General features: G+C 48.6%; 1 protein-coding gene across 1 annotated transcript; it reads left to right on the top strand.

The window, feature by feature from the left end:
- The first annotated feature begins 1,662 nt into the window (after positions 1-1,662).
- On the top strand, positions 1,663-9,621 carry pnn (pinin, desmosome associated protein). Its single transcript, XM_030355924.1, is given in 10 exon segments — positions 1,663-1,815; positions 2,215-2,295; positions 2,839-2,910; positions 3,419-3,494; positions 3,620-3,714; positions 3,840-3,915; positions 6,611-6,766; positions 7,232-7,370; positions 8,025-8,737; positions 8,739-9,621. Coding segments are annotated over 10 exon segments (2,049 nt in total). The 5' UTR covers positions 1,663-1,702; the 3' UTR covers positions 9,267-9,621.
- Positions 9,622-26,217: the final 16,596 nt, after the last annotated feature.

The following is a 26,217-nucleotide window of genomic DNA, read 5'->3' on the forward strand; positions in this document are numbered from 1 at the left end:
GTTTTATTAAAAATGATGATTGATGATATTTTCTGAAAAGTAGAGAGAGCATTTGGGTAGGCTATTTAGTTGCCGATGATGGAAAAAAAGGGCGTAATGTTGAGTTTATTGAAAGCAGATACAAAGAGCATTAGTGTCACTAGAGGAATGGGGGAAATATGGTATTTGGCTTTAAAAGGAAGTTACCTAATATTGGTTTGTATATGTGTCTCCATTGGAGAAGGTAACAGTTCAAATTTTGGTGCATGTCAGTAAAATGTTGTTGAAGTGTGGAAAAAGTTTTGAATGTTATCCGAAGTAGCTGGTGGGGAGTGGGGGGCTAACAGGGAGACAATGCTTCTAATGTTCCACGCTTGATCAGATCTTCTCTTGGCTATGGGTGCTTTGTGTATGGGTCTGCGTCTAAATCTGTTCTGGCAAGGCTAGATGTGATGCAGGCCAGGGCTTTGAGGCTTTGCTGTTGGGCCTTCAGGACTTCCCCAGTCCCTGCCCTGCTTATTTAAATGAGAGAAATGCCCTTATGGTTAAGGCGCATTAAGTTATGGTTACAGTATTGGGTAAAGCTAAGTGGGGTCATCGTACTTTTCCAGCAAGGTGCCTGCTTCAAGAGTCTGATGATGGCAATAAGTATAAAACATTTTTGTTTAATCTAAATCAGTGGGCTGGAGGCTGGGTATGGAACAGGTAAGTGTAGCAGAACATACAAGCTGTCTACCTATGGGTGCTGCCCAAGCTGAATATTGAACTTGTTTTTCTACAGGAAAAAGATAAGAAGCTGGTCACTCCAAACATAGCAGAACATCTAAATAAATACTTGATTTTTTGATTGAGGAAACCAGACCTAGAGAGGTTATCATCTGTTCTGACTCTGCAGTTGCTCTGGAAGTATTAAGAGGGGGGAAATCGAAGGCTCGACCTGATATTATTAGTGACATTCTAACTTTGTTTTTTAGAATTGGGTTGAGATCTAACATCATCTTTTGCTGGGTTCCTGGACACGCTGGGGTTGGGGGGAATGAGCAGGTGGATCAGATTGCAAAACAGAGTTTGAGTAGAGAAGTAGGCTAGATGTTCATATATCCTGGGGGAGAGTGGAGCTGAGAGAAAGAGTTAAAGAGGGCTTAATGAAGGAATGGCAGAGAGGGTGAGAAAACAGGGGTAGACACTATTTCTCAGTCAGGCAACTCTTTAAGAATTCCATTATTAATTAGCCTATTTAGCTTTGTTTATTTTAAAGAGTGCCTTGGTCAGCCTATCTTTTCTCTATTACTATTTCTCTTTACAATCTTAGGTTAAAAAAAGATGTACCTGCACTTTTCAGTCCCGTAGGGATTCAGTTAAACTGTGTAGGTTCAGGCTGGGTCACTGTGGTCACTATTAATGTGGGAGTTCGGAGACCGTAAAACACGTGTTTCTGGAGTGCAGAAAATATAGGACAGAAATGAATATATTATATATTATTTGATAGACTGTTAGGACTTGGAGTTGGGCCTTTTTCTGTTTTTTCTTTGTTTGGACACAATTAGAACCACCACTTGATCTCCAAGGCAATTCCGCAGTTCCTGCACAATATGTAAAAATCGAGTTCAACATCAGACCTGTGGAGGGCAGTAATACGTTAAACAGCGTCTAAACTGCCGGAATTTTACAAATAGAAGAAGAAGAAGTGCCGTCGTCAGAGCTCATTCTAACCTCAGTGAAGATGGCGGTGGTGGTGCGGAGTCTCCAAGACCAGCTTGAAAAGGCCAAGGAGAGCCTCAAGAATGTCGACGAGAACATCCGAAAACTCACTGGACGCGATCCTAATGAGTCAAGGTAACACGTCGACCATGCATCTGGAACATCTACCCCGACTGTTGGTTTTAAGTGCCAACATCGGATGGCTAGCTAATGCTAACGTTAGCCACGCTTCACTAGCATGGGACGCTAACCGGGTTTCATCGGACATGCGGTGATTCTGTTTTTATTTTGTTAATAGAAATATCCGTTTGCCTGTGATCCAAGCTAATAATAAAATAGCTGCTGCAGGACAAGACTACGAAGTAAAGACGGAATGACGCAACCTAGACCATTAGCCTTTAAAACATCTGACAGATTACCAGAGTATTGCAGAACCGGTCCTGTATGTAATTATAGTGATACGATCTAACTATATCTGTTAATCATTTGTCGAATGAATGATGATTTGAAAGCGATCATTCAATGTATTCACAGACCGGGCCAACTGAGACGGCTCAGCGGCCCCATGGCGGCCGGCCCAGGTGGAGGTAGAGGCAGAGGGAGCAACCTGCTCAGGTACACCCACAACACTGCCACTAACATTGTTGACACGCAAACAACTAACATTGTTGACACGCAAACAACCCCGGCCAGAAAACCTTATGTTGATGACAATAATTTGTTTATGCTTATTTTGATGACATATTTAAAGCCAACACCAGTTATGAATGGTTTATTTTCAAAATAGTGGACAACACCATATAAGGTTTTATGAGTTTGTAGATAAGTTAAACACTATAAACATGGCCTCTTTGCCATTTCCGCACAAGCCAAGACAGACCAAAGGTTTACCTGGAGATTAAACCAATGGGCGTGGCTTATTTACCATTCCGGCCACTTCCAATATAAACTGAATTCTTAACTGTGTTCGAGAGATGCTTCATAAACCAGCTCGAGTGCCAGCTTGTTGACCTTATGTCTCAGAATATGTTGAACATTTACCACTCTCCGAGTCATACCTAGGCCGATACGACGATACCACAGAGGATCCGATTCGTTTTTTCCCAATGTACGTGTTGATTGATGTTTATTTGCGGTTGTCTCTCTGGTTCTTCCTAGGCGTGGTCTCTCGGACATGGGAGGTGGAGCCCCCCCGGCAAAGCAGAGGGACATCGAAGGGGCCCTGCTACGGTATGTTTTTTCAATTAATTGTGCTTTAACATCAACAGTGATTAATGTGTCACAGAAAGCAGAATGGACGACAAAGGCCACACGCATTTCTTTAATAAGCCATATATATTAATGTATCTAATATCAGTGACGGTTCTGTTCAACGTCCCTACATAAGGAAGTACGAAAGAGAAAGCGACTTTAATTTGTACTTGGTTGACAGGATTGTCTAAAATGAGGTCATGATGCATGTGCGTTTTTGGTGTAGTCCTTTTTTTCATAAATTTTACAGAAAACATAGTTTATTGTGATGCATATCGAGATATATAATGACACATCGTGGTGAAAGATTTTGCCATATCACACAGACATACTTGGCATTGTTGTGCTCATGTATGCAGGTTAGAGTTTGAGCACCGAGGAAACGGCAAGCGTGGCCACTAGAGGATGCTGAATTATACAATGCATGATTGAACAACTTATCCGTGGTGTGGCTCATGTCCTCTTTTCCTGTTGCTGTTTCTTGCAGGCTGGCTGGGGACCAGAGAGCCAGGAGAGATTCACGCCACGACAGCGACGCCGAGGACGATGACGATGTCAAAAAGGTTCGGAGCCATGAAAACCCTTTGTTTGAAATGAATGTGTTAGCTGATCATTTATAGCCCATGGCATGTTCAAAGTTGCCTAGCTTTAATCCACCCAGCTAACCCCGATGTGTTCTTGTGCCCAGCCGGCGCTGCAGTCGTCTGTGGTAGCTACCTCCAAGGAGCGGACACGCCGAGACCTCATCCAAGACCAGACCATGGACGAGAGGGGGAAACAGAGGTAAAGCCCTATGCAATGCTGTAGATGTAGATATTTGTGTGTATTTGTATTGACCTGTATGCATTCTGGTATTTCACTGCATCCCTGTCTTATAATATCTGGCTGCATGTGCCTTTCTCTGTCAGGAATCGGCGTATGTTTGGCCTGCTCATGGGGACCCTGCAGAAGTTCAAGCAGGAATCCAACGTTGCTACAGACAAGGTAAGAGGATTTGCAAATTGTGCATTATTAGTTAAATACCAGTACCATAATTAAGCAGAGTTTCAATTAAACACAGTTCTCTTAGTGGTATTGGCTGGGTGTAGCAATATGTTTTGACAAATAAACGCTGGTCTCATTCAGAAGTTAAGATTTGAAAGTTCTTGGCAAATACAGAGCTGCAAACTTGTCGCTTTTCGCGACAATCGCCGTTTTCTTGGTCAATTTGGTCATTCACGTGAATCGTGTAGAACCGGAGAGTTTTGTTTTTTTGGGGGGGGGGGGGGGGGGGGGGGGGGGGGGGTCCAGAATTGCGAAAAATTATTGGATCGTTCTTATAATTGACATTTCTCTGGGCCAATCGGAATCTCAGCACTTGCTTCAGAATCTTTCTTATAATTGCCATTTCTCTGGGCCAATCGGAATCTTGAAGCACACAGCGCCAACTGAGCTCGCCATTGGATGAGACGGTCGCCTACCGCTCATGCGCGCCAAACAACGCAAGAGAGCTTGCGAAACCCTCGTCTAGAGGGGTGTTCCACGAACGGAGGTTTAACAAACACTGAGTTAACGCTGAACTCTAGGTTGATTTACCCTGTGCCGACTAACCCAGAGTTTTCGGTTCCACAGCAGCGGTTATGCATTAGTTCAATCAACTCGGGGTTGGTTAACACTAGGGCTGTCAAAATTGCTCAAAAATGACATTCGAATGTTCGTTTGGAAAAAAATCACGAATTCGAACTATTCGAATATCTGGTTGCCTATTTTACGCAGTTGCCGTCAATATGTCAATAATGCGACAAAACCATGGTTCAAATTAGTGGGATATATATATATCATATAAACAGCCCAGTAACGTGGAGGCCTAATCATGAAAAGCCACAACTTTGTATCGCTTGCATTTCACCACCACACCTGCAAGCGCGCAAACTATAGTAATCTGAAGAAGACGCCCGCTTCTGAATGTTACAAAGTATGCTAGTGGTAACGTTCCTTGCTTTGCTTACCATTTATCGAGAAGGCCTATTAAAATCGATAAAGAAAAAAATGCATGTCGCCTACGTCTTCCACCATGCCAGCGAAAGGGCCAGCACTACGCACCGTTCGGATTCATGAAAAAAAAGCTGTCTCGGACTTTGCCGAGAACATTGCGTTATAGCAGCTTTCACCAGCCAGACTACTAGCTCCCTGAGCTCTACTACGGATGCTTATTGAATGGCATAGCCGAGCTGGAATACCTATATCCAAGTACGGAAACCCCGAGGGGATAAAATACATTCGCTCTTCACAATACTAGTCTGTTACACTTGTACCGCGGGAGTGTTTTTTCACATTCGAATATTATGAGGGACATTGCGAACAGACAGAGGCTCATTCACAAAGCAGATAGAGGCGCTTGTACCGCGGGAGTGTTTTTTCACATTCGAATATTAATTTTCACGTTCGAATTCGCGTTTTTGGATACATTTCGAACGAATATTCGAACTTCGAATATTCGTTGACAGCCCTAGTTAACACAGGGTTGTGCGCGTCACCGCCAAACCTAAAAAGACGTGATGTATGGATCATGGAAACCCTGTTCGAAATGGCGAAACGGGCCGCTTATTTCAATGAAATGGAACTTCAGGTTCTCCTGGAGAGCTATGACGAGGAGAAGGACATTATCACAAGAAAAGGGAACGCTAAAGCCTCTGCAACCCGGAGAACCAAAGCCTGGCAGCGGATCGCTGACCGCGTAAATGCGTTAGTTACCTCAAAAGCATGATCCTTAATATTTGAGCCATGAATATATAAATATCCCAGTTAAGCATTCTTAAAGATCCTACCACATAACCCCTTTCTTCTAAAAAAATATGTACTCCGATGGCTTCCAAGCGGTCAGCGGATCAAGTATAGAAATGAAGTATAAAAAACATAAAAACTGGTAAGCTTTTGCCACCATCGTATTGGTATAAATTTAAATTAGCCATTTTTTTAAGCAAATCGTGAATAGGCTGACAGTCGGCAGACTGGATCTGGCCCTCAAATGGTCTCGACCCCGGTGGAGGAGCTGTTAATAAACATAAATTCAGGGCGCCCTGGCATGGAGGTGGTACCTGGAGGTACCTACCTCCTCAGAGAGTCAGGGGCCATACCCCACTGGTTGAATGTAGGTTTTTGTGTTTTCTTGTATTTTAGATTTTTTTTGCCTTCGAAGTAACACATGCAAACCATGTGCTTGCCACAGCGCACACTATTCCAAATGTTTCTTTTTTTGGTAACTGGGTAGAAAACCTAAAAGTGACAATTCATCAACTTAACAGAATAATAATATTTTTTTGTCTCTCCAATAATAAGAGACAAAAAAAAAAATGGTGACAGTTGTAAATAAAATATTTTTTATAAGCCTTAAGGATGTTTTGACATAGATTTTTGATAAAGAGTTTTGTTAAGTCACGCTTAGAGTAGTGTCATTTGTATATTACAATAAAAAAAAAATCCCCCCGTGACACTGTCACCTTTTTTCCTCTGAGGAGTTTGCAGGTCTGCAAATATAATTAAATGACACCAAGACAAACAGTCGCAATTGCACCATACGTTCGCTAGATAGTGATGAGACTTGTGTTCTGACGAATTTACCTATTTCCTGAAGCATATCAAGTTTTTCCACTCAATCCTTTTATTGATATCCATGCATTGTTTCTTTTCCCCATTGTAGCAAAAGCGGCGTTGTGAGATCGAACAAAAGCTGGAGGTGCAGGCGGAGGCTGAGAAGAAGAAGGTGGAGGGCGAGAGGAGAGAACTTTTTGAGGAGAGACGGGCCAAGCAGACTGAGCTGAAGCTACTGGAGCAGAAAGTGGAATTGGCTCAGCTGGTGCGGGAACCTTTTCGATGTGTTTAGGGCGTGGCAATCATACAAAAAATTATGTTTTGGAAACGTATGAAATGGATAATGGAGGGGATTGAAATAGATAATGGATGGGATTTTTTCAATCAGTAATAGTCTCTCAAATTATTGTACCACTGAAGAAAAGCCATTATTTGGAGTCATTCCCTTAAAAACAATTTTCCCAAAATATATGGCTGAACCGTTCCTGTATTATGGAATTGATCTGCCAAAGAATTTATATTGTTGAGACTTGATGATGTGATGTTATATGGCATAAAATCCAGTCTCATGTAACCATTCATATTTTACAAATTAGGTAAATGGTATAGGTGTTTCTTACCATTCTGTCACTGTTTTAAATCAAATAGTATTATTCTGTTGACCCAATCCTGCAGAAGAACATTTAACAGTACAGTTGGCTAATGTTGTTATTTTTTTTGTCACCACCAGCAAGATGAGTGGAACAGCCACAACGTCCTTCTGGTGAAATTCATCCGCACCAAGGCTAAACCGCACATCTTCTACAAGCCCGGGAAGGTGTGTTCCGCCACACAAAAGCTCCTCGACGAGTCCACCAAGAATCTCAATGGTAAGAACCACGGGTATATTTTTCTTGCTGAAAGCCCCCGCCATAATTTCAATCTACCAAAGACGAAGGAAACATACAATGTTGCGATGTTAATATTAGGTTGACGTCTTTGGTTCTTCCCAATTCGTATCTGTGGAGGAACATCAGAGGAGCCACTGCGTAGTAGAAAGACCACACATTCTAAAGAGTTTTCCTTCTTGAACTGTGTTGACCACAATGGGTGGTAATGGATAAAGCAGCGCTGGACGTTATAAGAATGACAATGAAGCTGTATGGCGGAGCCGGTACCAGTGCTCTCATAGCTGATACGACTCACCTACATTCTTATTTAGACACCGCTTTCAACCGGCAACTCAAATATGTAAAATAGTTGATTTTTACATCCTGCAACGTTTCAATTATATCGCACTGCCCTTTTATAGGCGACATTGAGGAGCATATGAAGAAAATGTTACAAATGCTGACCTTATGCTAGAACTTAAAATGACGCTTGAGCTTTCAGCTGTGGGTTACATTTATTTTTCTTTCAATGAGAACCAATCAAAGAGTAGCGCGGTCATGGAAAAGGTCAATGTTGAGGTGTTGGCTCTGAATCTGCCATTGTCCTCAAACCTCATGTGTTCTTTGCAATCAACTGTGTTTTCTTGCCTCCAGTCGTGTTTGAGGAAAGGCGGGAGGCGTTTGCTGAGCACCTCAGCAAAATGGAGGCACGCCCCCGGCGACAGATAAACCGCGACACGGATGCCGGCGCTATGAAGAGGGACCAATCGGCGGAGGGTAAGCCCGCAGGCCAGGTAGTCAAGGTGACAGGTAACCGGGGTGACTTGGAAATGGAGGAGGATGAGGAAGAGGAGGAAGAGGAGGAGGGGTTTGGGAAGGATGCTGAGGGGAATGGAAAGGGGATGGACACAGAGCAGGTGAAAGGAGACCTTGAGGGAGGGGAGATGGTAGAGAAGGGGGCGGGGGAGGGAGAGGAAGTTATGGAGGTAACTGAGGAAGGGGATAAAATCAGTGAAGAGGAGGAGTCTAAGGGTAAGGGTGGAACAAGAGGGGGGAAGGAGGAGGTGGAGGTAAGTCAAGACAAGGGAGGGGTGGTGATGGAGGAGCAGAGGGCAGGGCAGGTGGAGGAGCAGGAGAAGGGGGAGAACAGTGAGGCTCAGGCAGAGATAACCAAGGGCGCCACCACAGACCACCACAAGGAACCAAGCCCGGAGGCCCCGCCCTCTGACACCGTTTCACCCGGCGACGTCCCTGCCGCTAAGAGTGCCAGCCGCCCCCCCCCCTGTTGCCTCCCAGCCGGCTGGAACAGCAGCCCAGACCCAGAGCAACAAACCTTCCCCGAGCCCACAGACCCACCAAACCCCTGACCCGCCCGCACAGGAGCAAGCTGCTGCCCCCGGGCCCGATCCGGCCCAGAGCTCAGTCCCTGAAATACAAGGGACCCAAGATAAAACGGAGCCCCCGAAACCTCAAGAAACTCCCAGCGCAGAAGCTGCTCCCAGGCCAACGGAGAAAGCAGGAGAAAAGCGTGGCCGGTCCCGGAAGGAGAAAGCCAAGCGGAAGGACCGCGCCTCCTCCTCCGGTAGCTCCGGCTCCTCCAGTGGCTCCTCTTCTTCCTCCAGTGGCTCCAGCAACTCCTCGTCCTCCTCCTCGTCCTCCTCGTCCAGCAGCCGTGGGCGTGGCCGGGACAGCGGCAAGCGGCACCAGCGGCCGGTGGACCGCGAGAGGAAGAAGGGGGCTGAGAAGAGTGTTCACAAGCGGGGCTCGAGCGGCGGCGGGAAGAGGGAGTCAGCGAGCACCAAGGAGAAGAAGAGGAGGAGCGATGGGGGTAGAAGTAGGTTGTCCCGGGGGGACAAGGACCCCAAGGACAGAGACAGGAAGGATAAGAGGCACTAGGCCACACCTCTACAACCCTCCTGCCTGGCGGACGCAGTTTCTTTACAAAGCAGGCTTTTTTTCTTTTACATGTATGGCCTGTTGAAATAATGTGTGTGTTTGTGTGTGTGTGTGTGTGTGTGTGTGTGTGTGTGTGTGTGTGTGTGTGTGTGTCGCCACTGAGCCATTAGTTCGATAGCCGTATCCTCTTGTAGTCCTTTGAGTGCGGGCATCTTTCTTTTTTTTTACTCTCGAAACGATGTCAAAGATGAGATCTGTCTGGCTAAATGTATGATGTGCAAATTAGATGTTTAACGACGTTTTCTTTTTGTACCGGTTAACAATCAGCTTCAAATAAAGTGAGAATATGTTTCAATGTGTTGTGTCATTCAGCCTTTACTACTTGGTAGGTTTATTGTAACATACCTTTTTTGTGAACCCTAGAAAATATCGCTGGAGAATAACTATTTTGTTAAAATAGAAACTGCCTATAATGAGTCCCAAGCATATCCAGGAGGACAGGATTGAACCCTGTGGTGACTCAACTAGACAGAGGTCCCAGAAAAGACAGTTCTTTATTGCTCAGCTTCTGACTTGTATGACACACCTTTGAGCTTTCACGTGTAGGGATAGAGCTTTCCCGATAGTGCGCAACAGTGACGCCCTCCAGGTCTGATTCCGGAAGTAAAATAGGGGAGAGCCGGATCTATTGAAGCAATGGACATATTAAAGCACGGGACGATTGAAACAGCGAGTTCCTCGAAAACCACGCAAGGCTTTCACGTCAAATTTCGTCGCTACGTTCAGCACGCCTGACTGACCAACCCCGGGAAATTTCGTGTAATGACGTCCCACCGTTCAAATGTTATCCCCCGAACCTGTTTTCGAGAGCGCTAAGTAAAATCCTTCCTGCAGTAGTTTTTTTTGTAATCGTTTTTTGTTTCATGTCATAATAATATGAATATAAAACAGATGAATTAGTAATTAAACCTGTGCTAAGTTGTGCAATGTCAGAGTTTTGAAGTTTAGAGGTAAAAAAGGTTTTAGGGTCAGTAGTCGCTGTCGGGACGATTGATACTTGTTTCAAACGCAACAGGTGTCATGTTATCCGGTTGACCTGGTAGTTTTTGTTAAAAATAAATAAAAGGATGTTCAACTGTGTATCCCTAAACATGACATAGGACAGGGAAATAAGTAAATTGAATGCCAATGTCGTCATCCAAAATAAGCAAGGTGAATTTTAATCGAAATATGCATCTTGACAATTAAGCACAGGCCAAAAATATATTTTGACCTATTTATATTATGCGGAATTATGTGACATTTTAGCAATGACGAGTACACTAGTATGTTGTCCGTTATGTTGCATAAAAACAAGAGTAACGTCAATAGTTTCTTTTTAAAATATGCTGTTTCATTCTTCCCGCATGTGTGTTTCAAACGGGGCGTTTGAAGCAAATGTCAACTTACGTTCAAAGTTAAAAAAAAAACAGCTCGATCATCCAACATATGTTAGTGGTGCTGAGATGATGCCTCATGAAACGTCAAAGCCTCGCAGCCAGATGAACCATCAAAGTGGTTCGACCTCGAAGCTTCAAATGAGTAGGCTACGCTAGGGACACCTAGTGGTGAATGAAATTATGATGAAAAAGAGTTTCCTATGATGATGTGATGTTTGCTTCGTACAACATCAAAACATTTGAGAATTAAAGTCATTTCAGTGATACGTGTGAGTGTGCCGTTCATAAATATCTCCCGAGCTCAAGGTAGAAAAACATCATTTGACAAAGATTTTAAGTCATCCCGGGCAAAATAGAATGTCTAATAATTGTAATAATAAAACAACTGCATGATGACTGAGAATGAGTGTGATTAATTGCATAGCCATTCAAGTGATCTTGGAACTGGGTAGTCTTCTTTTTGTAAAAATGTGCCAATTGTGAACCCATATCGCGGAACAGCCCGAGATGAAGCCTCGAACGTCACACGCTACGTAATTTCGCCTATGTGAATCCTGCTCGATACGGAGCTTCGCCGAGGTAGGCCTACTCGACACACGCCCCGATGCCTCGACGCAAACCATAACATCACTAACATATGTATTAAATTACACTTGTAACTAAGAGAACACATGTGAGTTGTTGATCACATGTTGAAATTATTTGTATACGTAACGTCATCTTTGAAAAAGACGTTTAACCGAAAAGTTTTTCCATCGACCCGGCTCTCCCCTACCGTTCATTTTATTTTCAGAAAATCTTTATGCTCAGTTTTAAGTGGAAACAATCCAATAATCCGTCAGGTTAGTCGTTACCATAAAACATTTCATTGCCACAAATTATTTGGAAAACACGAGCTTGTTGTTTTGCTTTTCCCAATAAGTTATCAGTAGCCTATCACTACCAAGTCCTTCCGTGCTAGCCAGTGGCGTCTTTGCATTAGGGGCCAGTGGGGCACGGCCCCACCAGAGAACGCTGCCGTGCAGGGCACGATTATACTTTTTTTTCTGTTTTCAAAAATGTCATTGAGCATAAGTTAATAATACATTAATTGTTAATGATTAATTACATGTCCGCAGTTTTAATTTGATGAACGCAATTGTTGTAGTGTAGTAGTTCTGTGTGAAATAGTTTGTTGCTCCGTCTCGTCTGTTCCGCTCGTTGGGGCCCAGCCGAGATGGCCCTGTCTGCTGCAGTGTAGAAAACTGGTGCTGTTGTGCGAGCAAGCGCGTGCGCAGCGCCCGCTTCTGTTTCGGCGGTGGGGCCAGAAGTTTAGGGCCCCAAAGCTCTTCTCATTGGCTGATTTGTAGAAAGGGCGGGGTTTACGGCGGGAGCCGATCAGATCTTGCTAGCTAGCTAACGTAGTTACTGTTACAGTTACAGTTACTGTTACAGTAAATAACAACAAATGATGAATCGTGTTGAGTATCTGTCTCATGTGAGATTTAGCACTTGAACAGAAGTTGGAGATAAAACGTTTGGGACCACATCGCCCGACGGATTTAATCATTATTCAAGAGGGAAAGGACAAGAATTGATCGTCCAACCAGGAGTGGTTCAAGCGGAAAAAAATGCTTGTGTTTCACCTCAGCCACACAAAGGAGACCAGACAGCACTGTCCTTAAAGCACAGGTAATTACCATCTTAGCCCAAACTTACTTAAATTTTCACCCAGGATTATCCAGAGGCCTGTTTCAGGTAGCTGGTTTAACATACTCTGAGTTTAATCCTGCGCTCTGAGTTGGTTGACTCAGAGTTCAGGGTTGAAAAGAAACTCTGTGTTCTATTTCATGTAGGCTACGCCGTCTAGGCTTCGCCTTATGGGCTTGTCCCGTGCGCGCGCCTGCGCGCGCTGAAAATTCAAACTATGCACCTATCAGCGTGGGCACCGCCCACATTTCCCACGGTATCGTGTCTATATAACGCGGTGTATACCGTCGCTCATCCTCCCTTTTCTTTCAGCACTTGTGCTTATCAGCGAGAAATTGAGAACTACTATTAAGAAGATGAGAACTACAAAGATCTCCCAAGCCGGTGGCAGCGGCTCGGGCGAGGCCGCGGACAAACGGCCCTTTTCAGGGCCACCTGAGAGCGCTCCTAGAGCTAGGTCCTTTTCAGGACTCCTATGCGCCTCCTGTCCCGCCTCCCTGGCACCGGGTGACGGGCACTTGGCGTGCTTTTGGTGCCTCGGCGCCGACCACGCCGCGGCTGCTATGGCGGCCCCCGTCTCCTGTGTCGCCTGCCGGGAGCTGCCTGAAGAGGGGATCCTCTCCAGGCATCTCTTCTTTTCCCCTGCGGTGGAAATGGCTGACGCCATCGACCTATTCGGACCTGACGTCGACGATGGCATCATCGACGCCTCCCTGGACGACGTCTTCGGCGACTCGGCGTCCGGTTTTTCCCGCTCTCGGGTTACAACCGCCACCGTCATACAACACGAGGGTCCGCGCCGGATGACCGATCTCTTCCGGGAGATCATGGGTGAGGCGGCGGCCATCAAAGGGATTCCCATGCCGGCCCCGCCTCTCGCCCCCGTATCTGACGATATGCAGGGCGAGTGCTTTTGCACCCCATCTTTTTTCCGGCGGGTTACCCAGTGCCCCTTGTTCCCGCCTTTGCAGCACTTGTTTATTGCTGCCGGTGAGGACCCTTCGACCCTGAAGGCTCCGGTAAGATCCTACACGGATTTCACCAACGTGGAGGGGTGGGCCGATACTAAGGCGAGGGGGATCCCTCGTCTGGAGCCTCCCCTGGCAGCGCTTCTCTGTCCGGGCGCCGGATGGCTCCTTAACGAAAAGCCGCTGCCCCCTGACCGCCTCCAGAAGCAGATTGTCGGCCTAACGGACAGGGTGTTCGTTTGTGCCTCTCAATCCGCGGCGGCGGTCAGCAACATCGCCCTGCTCTCCTCTGCCATGGTCTCCTTGTCGGCTGACAGGGAGGCCTACGGCCCGGAGGAAGCCGCGAGATGGCTGGCGGTTTCCCGCTTTTCCAGCGCCATCCTCCAGTTATGCCAGCCGATAGCCGTTTCGGCCGGCCAGCATATGGCGTGGGCTACCATGATTCAAAGGGTCATATGGCTCTCCCACACTGCGGTGCCGGAACGAGAGCGGGCCAGCCTCGTCCAGGGTCCACTAGCGCCGGATGGCCTATTTGGTCCCAGGTTCTCCGAGGTGCTCGCGCACCAGCAGTCAGTCCGTGAGAATCGTTCCCGGTTCGGGACGATTCTCACGGGCTCCTCCCGCCAGCAGGCTGAGAGGAAGCGGGGTCTAGGCCGGTCCCAGCGTTCCATGGGGCCGCCTCCGACTCCAGCCCCGGTGCAGCAGCCGCAGCCGCCGCGCACGGGGAGAGCAGCAGCGCCACGGACCGGGAAGTTCCGGACGCTTGCTCCTACTTTTTCTTTCCCTATTAAAGAAAAGAGTAAAGACCGTTCGTCCCCCACCCTTTATGGGGTTGATGGAGACCACGCTACGGGACCCGGCTGCGAGCACGGCTCTGGCAGCAGAGGTGGCACGTCTCTTGGTAAAGGGGGCCATCACTGTCGTTCCCCCCCACGAGTCTCACCTAGGTTTTTATTCCCGCTACTTCCTGGTTTCCAAGAAGTCAGGGGAAATGAGACCTATTCTGGATCTTCGCGTGTTCAACAGATTCGTTGCCACGAGGAAGTTCAGAATGCTCACGGTCGGAGCATTGTTCCGGTGTGTGAGAGAGGACGATTGGTTCACATCCCTGGATCTCAAGGATGCTTACTTCCACGTCCCTGTTCGGCAGGCGCACAGGAAGTTTCTCCGCTTTGCCTTTATGGGGATGGCGTACGAGTACCAGTGTCTGCCGTTCGGCTATTCCCTGGCTCCGCGCACCTTCTCGAAGTGTGTGGAGACGGCGTTGGAACCGCTCAGACGTCAGGGAAAGAGGATTCTCTTCTACCTAGACGATCTGCTTATTCTGAGCAACTCAGAAGAGACCGTGAGAAGGGACACCATGTTGGTGATGAACCATCTCTCCTTCCTGGGTTTTGCCATCAACTGGGAGAAGAGCTCCCCGCTCCCCAGCCGGCAGACAGTCTACTTGGGGCTTTGCCTAGACTCAGCCACCATGACTGCGATGCTTTCGCCTCCTCGGCGAGACGCCATCCTGTCGGCGCTCTCCCGTTTTCACGTTCGCAGAAACGTGACCGCACTGTCCACCATGCGCCTGTTGGGGCTGATGGCAGCTGCCCACCCCGTGGTCCCCCTGGGTCTGCTTTTTATGCGCAGACTCCAGCGGTGGTTTGCTCGCCAACGGTTGGACCCCAGGCGACACAAGCTCAGGGTGCTCCTCGTCCCCCGTTCGGTGTCGCCAGACCTGGAATATTGGAAAGGACCCTCCGCCCTTCTCAAGGGTGTTCCACTGGGCAGGGTGGCGTCCTACGTAGTGGTCTTCACGGACGCCTCGTTGACGGGTTGGGGAGGAACGTGCCTCTCTCACTCGGTCGGAGACGAGTGGCGCACGCCCCCTACAGCACACATAAATGTGTTGGAGCTCGACGCTGTGAGGAAAGTGCTGTTGCATTTCTTTCACCTGGTGCGCGGCCGCCACGTTCTGATCAGGAAAGACAGCGTGTCGGCGGCGGCGTACATCAACAGACAGGGGGGAGTCCGCTCCCCTGCTCTCCACCGAAAGGCGGTCGAGCTCTGGCTTTGGGCTCATCAGTATCACCGCAGTCTGAGAGCCCTGCATATCGTGGGCGCCCAGAACTTTGGGGCGGACCTCATGTCTCGAGGCGGTCCCCGCCGAGACGAGTGGCGGTTACATCCCGACATTGTCAGACTGATCTGGCAGAGGTTCGGGACAGCGCAGGTGGACCTCTTCGCGTCCCGGGAGAACACGCACTGCAGGTGGTGGTTCTCCCTCAGCCCTCGGGATCTTCCCCCGTTGGGGGTAGATGCGTTGGCACACACACCTTGGCCGCGGGCTCTCTTGTATGTGTGGCCTGTGGGATTAGGTCTTCTCTCTCTGTCTCGTGCTGATGTTCCCTGCTACACGTTCTCTTTCCCCGTACCGCTGACGTCACCTAATAGGGGTGGGACAGGTGGGCGGTTGCGATCAGGCAGGTGTAAAGGCACCCGGGGTCCTCATGCCGGTAAGGCACACGGGGTCCTCATGCCGGTAGCAGCAGTGTCTAGAGGTGTGGGTCGCAGCGCAAGGTATGTCTTAACTACCTCATTGGGGAATTAGGATAGTTACTTGGCCAGTGCACTACGGGGGATTTAATTGTGTTTCTGTTGGGCTAGTGATCGTTGAGTGCTCGCCGACGGTGACACTGTCTGTGCGAGTGACGAGCCTGGGTCTGCGTTCAGCGATCCCGATGGGAGAAGGAACAAGGTATGTTTTGGCTGTGCTTCATTGAATAGGCGTTTTATTAATCCGGTTGTGGCGTGGTAAATAGTTAGCCTATGAACCGAATATGTATGGATCACGCAACTGGGTCTCTCGTTTCCTTTTTGTTTATAGACGCTACCGGCAATCCGAGTGTCGGCTGCTGTTCTCGTGATTGGGGTGAATGAGATACGTGTGCAGGTGCTGCTTTTAGGACGCGTTTTGTATTTCTGTTTGTTTGGTTGTCTGCTTCATGTGTTCTTTTTTGTTTCTTTCTTTCCCCCTAGTCGGTGGACTTTGAGATTTGTGCTGGTAGACTAATTGTGACCACCGGCTAGCGGGGCCCCCCCCCCTTGTTTTTGTTTTATGTACTAATGGGCGTCCTATTGTATTGACGACCTACAGCGACTAACTTTTAATTAAATGAGAATAAAGAATATATTTTTATACCTGTTAGTCAAGCCTGTGCGTGCGTTTCTAGAGTAAAATAGAGTGCCCCTGCTCTTGTCCTAGGGGTGGCGTTGTCCGCATTACTCAGTCTTAGCCCCGCCACATTTGGCGTTGTCGGCAGGATACCATTGCGTCGCTAGGTTAGTCTATTTAAGCAGCACCTGTGTGTGTGTGTGTGTGTGTGTGTGTGTGTGTGTGTGTGTGTGTGTGTGTGTGTGTGTGTGTGTGTGTGTGTGTGTGTGTGGGAGTGCCAACGTGAGAACAGCAGCTGGCAGCAAGATGAGCGAGGAAGAGAGGTCTACGATGGAGCTTCAGCAGCTGCGACGACGTTTGGAGCAGCTACAGGCTGAAAATGAGAGTTTCTCAAAGAGACTTTCGGGGAGAGGAGGAGCGGGCGTTGATACTGGTATCCAGCCCGTTCAACGGGAGCGAGCACTCTTTATACCCCGAGAACGGCGTTGCTCAAAGTTTTCGGGCTCTGCATCTGCAGGCTCTCTGTCCGTCGAAGAGTGGATTGAAGAAGCGCAAAGTTGTATTCGGGCAACGCATATGACTGGCTTTGATAAGGCTTTGTTTTTGTTCGATCACTTGGAGGGCGAAGCCCGTAATGAGATCAAGTATCGTCCTGTATTTACACGTGAGAACCCTGATTTAATAATTGAAGTCTTGAAGGAAGTATATGGGTGTGCTAAATCGTATGTGTACTGGTAACAGCGTTTCTTTAACAGAAAGCAAAAGGACAATGAAAGTTTGTTTGAGTTCTCTCATGCTTTAATGGAAATGTTAGAGAAAGTAAAACAGTCAAATGAAGGTGCCGTCAGAAACCCTGATATTGTTCTGAGAGACCAGTTTTGCGAAAATGTCAGTGATCCCATGTTACGGCGGGAACTTAAGAGATTGGTACGGGGAGATAGTGTGTTGACTCTTTTAGATGTAAGGAAGGAGGCTATAAGGTGGGTGCAGGAAGGTCAGTCTCATCGAGACCGTAGTTACCGTGCCCCAGGTGCAAGCAGTGGAGCTCAGGTCGTGTCACAATGTGTTGCAGCCCCTTCGTCATTAGAATTTGTGGAACTAAAAGACTTGGTTCTTAAACAACAAGCGCAGCTGGACACGCTTGTAAGGCAGTTAGGACACCCTAATGGTAGATCGCAGGCCCCTCCACTACAACGGGATGGGCGATACAAACGCGCACCCAATGGTCAGCCCATTTGCATACGGTGTGATCAACCAGGGCACATAGCTCGCTACTGCCAGGTAGCTCCCTCCCACCACAATAATGCGTCAGCGTTGCGCTGGCCCCCTGGTGACCCCCCTACACAAGGCCCCAATAGCCATAATAGCCGATCGGGAAACTAGCAACTCCCAGTGTGCAGAGCCATACACTGGGAGGGGATGTGTCTGGCTCAAGGCATCCTCAATCTTTGGAAAAGTTAGTCAAAACCTGCCCTGTATTGTCTGTGTCTATGGGAGATGTAACTGTTCCCTGCTTGATTGACACTGGGTCGATGGTGACTACCATCACCGAGAGTTTCTTTAGAAAACATTTTCATCATCTACAAACGAGGGACTGTAGATGGCTCGGGCTTAAGGCCGCTAATGGATTAGACATCCCCTATATTGGCTACATAGAGTTGGACGTACGGGTACTGGGGCAATGCATTCCGGGAAGGGGTATCTTAATTGTTAAAGACCCAGAGAATAGCACTCTTAAAGACCGCAAGCTCTTGACCCCAGGGATACTAGGAATGAATGTAATTGGGGAGTGTTATCAGATTCTTTTGAGACAACATGGGCCACAGCTCTTCCTCTCCCCTCCGGTGCATTCGGCGGCGCCGGCAGCCCGACGCGCACTGAGACACTGTGAACAGATCCAGGCCATTGAAAATGCACCGAAGCCGTTGAAAGTGAAAGTCCATGGGAAGTTGCCAGTCTGCCTTGAGGCAGGAGCCCTAACCATGGTCCCAGTTACATGCCCCCAGCTCGAGTCTGCAGAGTTTTTGCTGGAGCCCTTGGGCTTTGACGAAGAGCAGTTGCCCGAAGGTCTACTGCTGTCCCCTACCTTGGTGCCGGCAAAAAGGGGATTCCTATATGCACCGGTAGTTAATGTTGGGAGCACAAAAGTGTGGCTGTCCCCACGGCGCCCCATTGGCACTGTACAAGTTGTGGCTGCGGCCGCGACAGAAACCGGTGCCTCAATATCAGTCAATCCATCATGGGAAGAGTGTCAGGCCTATGTTTCCACACAGGAGGTGGCTGAGTGCTCTAGTGGTCCCGAGCCCATGATGCCAGCCTTCCAGGGGTTGTCTCAGCAACAAGCTGCTGAGGCCAGGGCTCTTTTTGCCCAGTACAGCGACATCTTTTCCCGAGGGGATGGAGATCTAGGATGCACGTCTTTAATCAGCCACGAGATTCCCCTGCTCGATGATGCTCCGGTTCGGCAACCATACCGAAGAATCCCACCCTCTCAGTATGAAACCGTAAAGGCGCACATTCAACAGCTCTTGGATAGCCAAGTCATCAGAGAAAGTAGCAGCCCCTACTCTTCTCCTATAGTCCTGGTGACCAAGAAGGATGGGAGTTTGCGCCTTTGCGTAGATTATCGCCAACTAAATGCAAAAACCCGCCGTGACGCTTACCCCCTTCCTCGTATAGAAGAGTCTCTAGATGCCCTTTCAGGAGCAAAATGGTTTTCTACCTTGGACCTTGCGAGTGGCTATAATCAGGTCCCAATGGTGGAACGGGATATACCGAAGACTGCCTTCTGTACGCCTTTTGGCCTGTTCGAGTTCAATAGAATGGCCTTTGGCCTGTGTAACGCACCCGGAACATTCCAGCGCTTGATGGAATGCATGTTCGGGGATTGTAGATACCAGTCCGTCCTACTGTACCTGGATGATATTATCGTCTTTTCCACCACCGTCCAACAGCACCTGGAGAGGCTAGGAGAAGTGTTTTCCCGCCTGCAAAAGCAGGGACTGAAAATAAAAGTATCAAAATGCAGCTTCTTCCAGCATCAGGTCAGCTACTTGGGGCATGTAGTCTCCAGGGAAGGAGTTTCCACGGATCCTGCCAAAATAGAGGTAGTCCGTGAGTGGAGGCGCCCTGGACACCTAGCCGAGTTACGATCATTTCTCGGCTTTGCTAGCTACTATAGGCGCTTTGTGGAAGGCTTTTCAAAGCTGGCAGCCCCACTCCACCATCTGGTGGGGAGACTCAATGGACCCCGCAAGAAGGGAAAGACACCCCCTGTCCCTCTGGCCTCGACCTGGGACGAAGAGTGTGAACATGCGTTCTTGTCCTTGAAGCAGCGACTCACCTCTGCTCCAGTTCTGGCATATGCCGACTTTTCAAAGCCCTTCATCTTGGAGGTGGATGCCAGCCACGGGGGTCTTGGTGCAATCCTCTCACAAGAACACCAAGGGAAGGTACGACCTGTCGCATTTGCCAGTCGGGGACTCAGGGCGGCCGAAAGAAACATGGAAAACTACAGCTCCATGAAGCTTGAACTGCTTGCAGTAAAGTGGGCAGTAACGGAAAAGTTCCGTGAATATTTGCTGGGGAACCATTTCACGATCCTCACTGACAATAACCCACTGAGCCACCTGCACACGGCAAAGCAGGGAGCCACGGAGCAACGGTGGGCCTCTCAACTGGCGTCGTTCAATTTTACCCTCCGATACGGGCCGGTTAAGGACAATCAGAATGCCGATGCCCTCTCTCGGCAGTATTTGGAGCGCTTCACCTTTGGGACCGAGGTCCCTGCATTGGGCGCATTGACCAGTCTTGTTCCAATGCCTGCCATAGAGGGCCTGTGCAGGGAGGTGGTAGCCCTACCTGGGCGTACACCTCAAGACCTCAGCGTGCTCCAGGGAGCTGACCCGGTCATCGGGCCCTTGAGGAAGTACTACCGAGAGGGGCGACGGCCAAGCGCAGCGGAACGCGAAGTGTTACCGCAGGGAAGCAGAGTTTTGCTTAGGCAATGGGACCGTCTAATCAACGAGGAAGGAGTTCTGTACCGCCTAATCCACACACCAGGAGGTGGCCCCGAGACTCTCCAACTATTGCTGCCCCACTGCCTGCAAACAGAAGTCCTACGTAGTGTCCACGACGAGCAAGGACACCAAGGCACAGAACGAACACTCCAGCTACTCCGAAGCCGATGTTTTTGGCCTGGTATGGCTAAAAATGTTGAACAGTGGTGTCAGGGGTGCCAGCGATGCGTGCTGGGGAAGGCCGTTCAACCTAAAGTCCGTACGTATTGGAGCTCAATGCAAGCCACTCGACCAAACGAAATTCTGGCCCTTGACTTCACTCAGCTGGAGCCGGCCAGCGATGGACGAGAGAATGTCCTGATCCTTACAGACATCTTCACAAAGTATTCGCAGGCTATCTCTACTAAAGATGTACGGGATACAAAAGAGCCGCACAACTCCATACCATCCGCAAGGGAACGCCCAGTGTGAGCGGTTCAACCGCACACTCCACGACTTGCTGCGCACACTACCCCAGGCAGAGAAGCGTCGGTGGCCACACCATCTGCCACAGCTCACCTTCTCCTATAACACGACCCAACACCAGACTACGGGTTATACACCATATTTTCTGATGTTTGGCTGTCATCCAAGATTGCCAGTTGATTTTTTGCTTGGCACCAGGGAGGCTGCCCCAGATACCCATACCCTTGAAGAAATGGGTTGAAAGGCACCAGGAAAGCGTCAAAATTACTCAGGAACACGTCAGGCAAAGATCAGAAGAACTGGCCCTCCGACGGAACCAGAACCATAATGATCAGGTGAATGACGCTGGCTTCCAAGAAGGAGATTTTATCTATTTGCGGAGCCATCCACCGGGGAGAAATAAAATCCAGGACCACTGGAATCCTGTAGCCTACAGAGTCGTGCGTGGCCCTTCTGGTACCGGAGCGGTATACACAGTAACCCCGGCAGCTGAAGGTGGACCTGTCCGGCAGGTGCATCGTTCTGAGATGCGTGGCGTCCCCACAGGAGTACAGCCCGGACAAAGTGGCATCCCTGGCTTCGCTCAGGAAGGTGAGATCCCCATCGACTCCCCTGCTCGTGACGACCCCCCTGCCGGGAATGACGATGAGACCCGAGATGCAGTCATCTGGTATGATGCGGAACATGAACCCCAAGAACCCCAACCTGCTCCCACCTGTCCCTTAGTGGCAGAAGAAATTGACATGGAAGATACGGCTGGGATGCCGGAGGAAACCACAGTGGCGGTGCGCCGCTCAGCGAGACCTACAGCAGGGCAGCATTCCAATCCGCACCGTCTACCCAAGACAATGAGTGTCATGGATGACAGTCCATCAGGCATAGAGGGTGAGGACTCCCGGACATGAGGCGTCATCGTCGGGCCGCCGATTCATTTGGAGGGGGTGGATTGTGGCCTGTGGGATTAGGTCTTCTCTCTCGTCTTCTGTCTCGTGCTGATGTTCCCTGCTACACGTTCTCTTTCCCCGTACCGCTGACGTCACCTAATAGGGGTGGGACAGGTGGGCGGTTGCGATCAGGCAGGTGTAAAGGCACCCGGGGTCCTCATGCCGGTAAGGCACACGGGGTCCTCATGCCGGTAGCTGCAGTGTCTAGAGGTGTGGGTCGCAGCGCAAGGTATGTCTTAACTACCTCATTGGGGAATTAGGATAGTTACTTGGCCAGTGCACTACGGGGGATTTAATTGTGTTTCTGTTGGGCTAGTGATCGTTGAGTGCTCGCCGACGGTGACACTGTCTGTGCGAGTGACGAGCCTGGGTCTGCGTTCAGCGATCCCGATGGGAGAAGGAACAAGGTATGTTTTGGCTGTGCTTTATTGAATAGGCGTTTTATTAATCCGGTTGTGGCGTGGTAAATAGTTAGCCTATGAACCGAATATGTATGGATCACGCAACTGGGTCTCTCGTTTCCTTTTTGTTTATAGACGCTACCGGCAATCCGAGTGTCGGCTGCTGTTCTCGTGATTGGGGTGAATGAGATACGTGTGCAGGTGCTGCTTTTAGGACGCGTTTTGTATTTCTGTTTGTTTGGTTGTCTGCTTCATGTGTTCTTTTTTGTTTCTTTCTTTCCCCCTAGTCGGTGGACTTTGAGATTTGTGCTGGTAGACTAATTGTGACCACCGGCTAGCGGGGCCCCCCCCCTTGTTTTTGTTTTATGTACTAATGGGCGTCCTATTGTATTGACGACCTACAGCGACTAACTTTTAATTAAATGAGAATAAAGAATATATTTTTATACCTGTAAGTCAAGCCTGTGCGTGCGTTTCTAGAGTAAAATAGAGTGCCCCTGCTCTTGTCCTAGGGGTGGCGTTGTCCGCATTACTCAGTCTTAGCCCCGCCACATATGCGTTTCCCCCGCTCCAGCTGATCCTTCCTCTTCTGGAACGGGTCAGACAGGAGAGACTGTCCCTGATATTAGTGGCCCCGGAGAACCGTTCATCTCTGTGGTTTCCAGAGCTGGCCGCGCTCTCGCGGTCGGCGCCTTGGCCAGTACCATTCAGGCCGGATGCGCTTTCACAGGCCCACGGGACGGTGCACCACCCGCCCGATGTCTCGGGACGGCTGTTGGTTTGGCTCCTGAGAGGTTGATCCTGCAGGGCAAAGGTTTGCCTGAGACGGTTATCAACACTATTCAGAGTGCTCGTGCGCCTTCTACTTCTTCCCTCTATGCGGCGAAGTGGTTCGCCTTCTCTAATTGTTGTGAGACGAACCACGCTGTCCCATCTCAATGCGAGGTGGGAAGCGTGCTTTCGTTTCTGCAAAACTTATTGGAAAAAGGTTTGGCCTTCTCCACTATCAAGGTCTATGCGGCAGCCGTTTCGGCTGGCCATGCAGGCTGTGATGGTGGACCGATCTTCAGCCATCCACTGGTCAAGAGATTCTTGCGTGGGGCTAGACGGGTTAGGCCTGTTTCACGCGTGCTTACACTACGCTGGGATCTCCCCACCGTGTTGCGCGGATTGTCCAGGGATCCTTTCGAGCCTCTCTCCCAGGCCCCTTTGGATGCCCTGTCATTTAAGACGGCGCTCTTGTTGGCCTTGGTTTCTGCCAAGCGGGCCGGTGCGCTAACCGCTCTGTCTGTCAGCCCGAGTTGCTTGTTGCTAAACGAGGACAGCTCCTTCGCGTTGCTCAGACCTAATCCTGCGTTCCTCCCGAAGAACATTAATAGTTCTTTTCGGTCGAGGGATATTGTGCTTAAGGCTTTTCACCCCCCGCCTCATTCTAGTGAGGCGGAGGCGGGGTTGCATCTCCTGTGTCCGGTTCGGGCGTTGGCTATGTACGTGAATCGCTCGGCAGCGTTCCGCTCCACACAACAGTTGTTTGTGTGTTATAGCGACGCTAGCAGGGGCCGCGCTCTCTCTAAGCAGCGGTTTTCTCGCTGGGTATGTGAGGGTGTTTGCCTAGCCTACTCTCGGCAGGGCTTGGCGCCACCGTTGGGCGTTAAAGCTCACTCCACACGGAGCGTGGCCGCTTCAATGAAGCGGCCACGCTTGAAGCACGGAATAGAACCGGAGTCTTTACAGACTCACTTTTTTCTCCCTTGATCATTGCCTTGCTTGATCTAGGAGGAATTAGTTTTTATAAAGCTGTTGTGTTTTACACTTTCTTGGCTTTTTGAGTCTTAATGTGCTCTGGTGACTTAGGTCGTTTTGACTGGGGTCCAGCAGGAGTACATTGATCGGGCTCCGCTCGCAGCTTCACCTTAGCCCACAAGGCGAAGCCTAGACGGCGTAGCCTACACAAAATAGAATGATAGTTATGTTATTATAACTCTAGTTCTATGATTGTAGGCGTAGCCGTCTAGTTTCCCACCTGCTGTACCCTCCAAATGCTGAAAGAAAAGCGTGGAGGATGAGCGACGGTATACACCGCGTTATATAGACACGATGCCGTGGGAAATGTGGGCGGTGCCCACGCTGATAGGTGCATAGTTTGAATTTTCAGCGGGCTTGTCCCGCGCACGCACGGGACAAGCCCATAAGGCGAAGCCTAGACGGCTACGCCTACAATCATAGAACTAGAGTTATAATAACATAACTATCGTTTTCGGTTTCAGAACAGGTGATCAGCGTTGGGTTAATCAACTCTGAGTATGTTCACTCTGGGTTGAGGGCGTGCCTGTTGACTATAAAGAGCCATCATCAATGGATCTCTGATAACATGATCAAACATGGACCAAAAGCGTAGATCCACTTACTTTCTCCCACGGAATTGGAAATTCTAATGAACGCGTATGCCGAGCAGTTACCCAGAGAGAGCTTGGCCTGAAATAGCTGAACAAGTCAATGCGTGAGTAAAATAAATTGGTAAAATAAAATAAAATAAGAGGAAAGTTTAATATCTTCCACTTAATCAATATGTAAATTGTGTGTATGTGTGTGTGTGTGTGTGTGTGTGTGTGTGTGTGTGTGTGTGTGTGTGTGTGTGTGTGTGTGTGTGTGTGTGTGTGTGTGTGTGTGTGTGTGTGTGTGTCAATTTACGCAACCCAGAATTGCCCCAAGAGGACTTGGCAACAAATGAAGATGAAGTACAAAAATATAGTTCAAACAGGTAGACTAATGTTGAATTGAAATCAAATCAATTGTGCTGTTTTGCCTGCTGTACCTAATTTAACAGCTATATTCAACATGTGATGGGCCTATATTTAAGCAGTAAATGTAAGTATTACATTTCCCAGCCACCCCCAACACTGCCAATATTTAATAGGATTTAGATATATTAGAAGGCTACACCTAGGCAAAATGCATTATATATATATATATAATGCATTTTGCCTAGGTGTAGCCTTCTAATATATCTAAATCCTATTAAATATTGGATTTAGATATAGATATAAGACTATATATATATATAGTCTTCAAAATAGCGCTTACTGAATATTAGGGTAACATTTTCCTCTATGTTAGCAAATCGAAAAAAAGCAGAGGCCCGGAAGACTGGAGGGGGTCCACCTCTGCAGCCCTCACAGAGGCTGAGGAGATGGCCCTCAGACAACAGAGTATGCGTCCTGTGGCTGAGGGCATCCCTGGGGGGAGCTCCTCTGATCCCCCCCACCCCCCAGGATAGAAGTGCCTTTATAAGAGGTTGGTTATTCAAAATAATTAAATATGTACACGCAACCCAGCATGTTGCAAATTAGATGGGGCAATATTCTGCGGCTGCGCTCAAGTAATAATTTCACTGTCTAATCATCTTCTTCCAGTTACTGATGGCGTCATCGCCCTACTTGAACCAGATGCCCTCACCAACCTCCATGCAATTGTAACAATTCAAAAGATGCAAAAGGATGCTTTGGAGATCCACATTTTGGAACATAAGTTAAAGGTGAGTGAGGTGCAAACTGGGATACTGTTCCCTGCTCTACTGTTTTTTCAGGAAATAAAGAAATCCTCATAAAAAGTAGATTGTCTTTATTAGAACACGGGCTGTGGTGGGACAAGTTATTTTGTTGAACAGTTTACTCAAAGGGTTTTACTTCAGTGAACAATGCAGACGATTATGCTGAGCATGTGCATGTAGAGAAGAACAGCATCTGGTTAAAAGCAGTACCAGGGTCTTTTCTGCCTTGCATTCTTAAAATTAGTTTCTTGACTTGCAGCAGTTATAGGTCCGTGGTTAGTCAGCCACTCTGATCATGGGAAAGCCACAACGTTAA

The sequence above is a fragment of the Gadus morhua genome, chromosome 5 (genome assembly GCF_902167405.1).
Source record: "Gadus morhua chromosome 5, gadMor3.0, whole genome shotgun sequence".
Lineage (NCBI taxonomy): Eukaryota > Metazoa > Chordata > Actinopteri > Gadiformes > Gadidae > Gadus > Gadus morhua.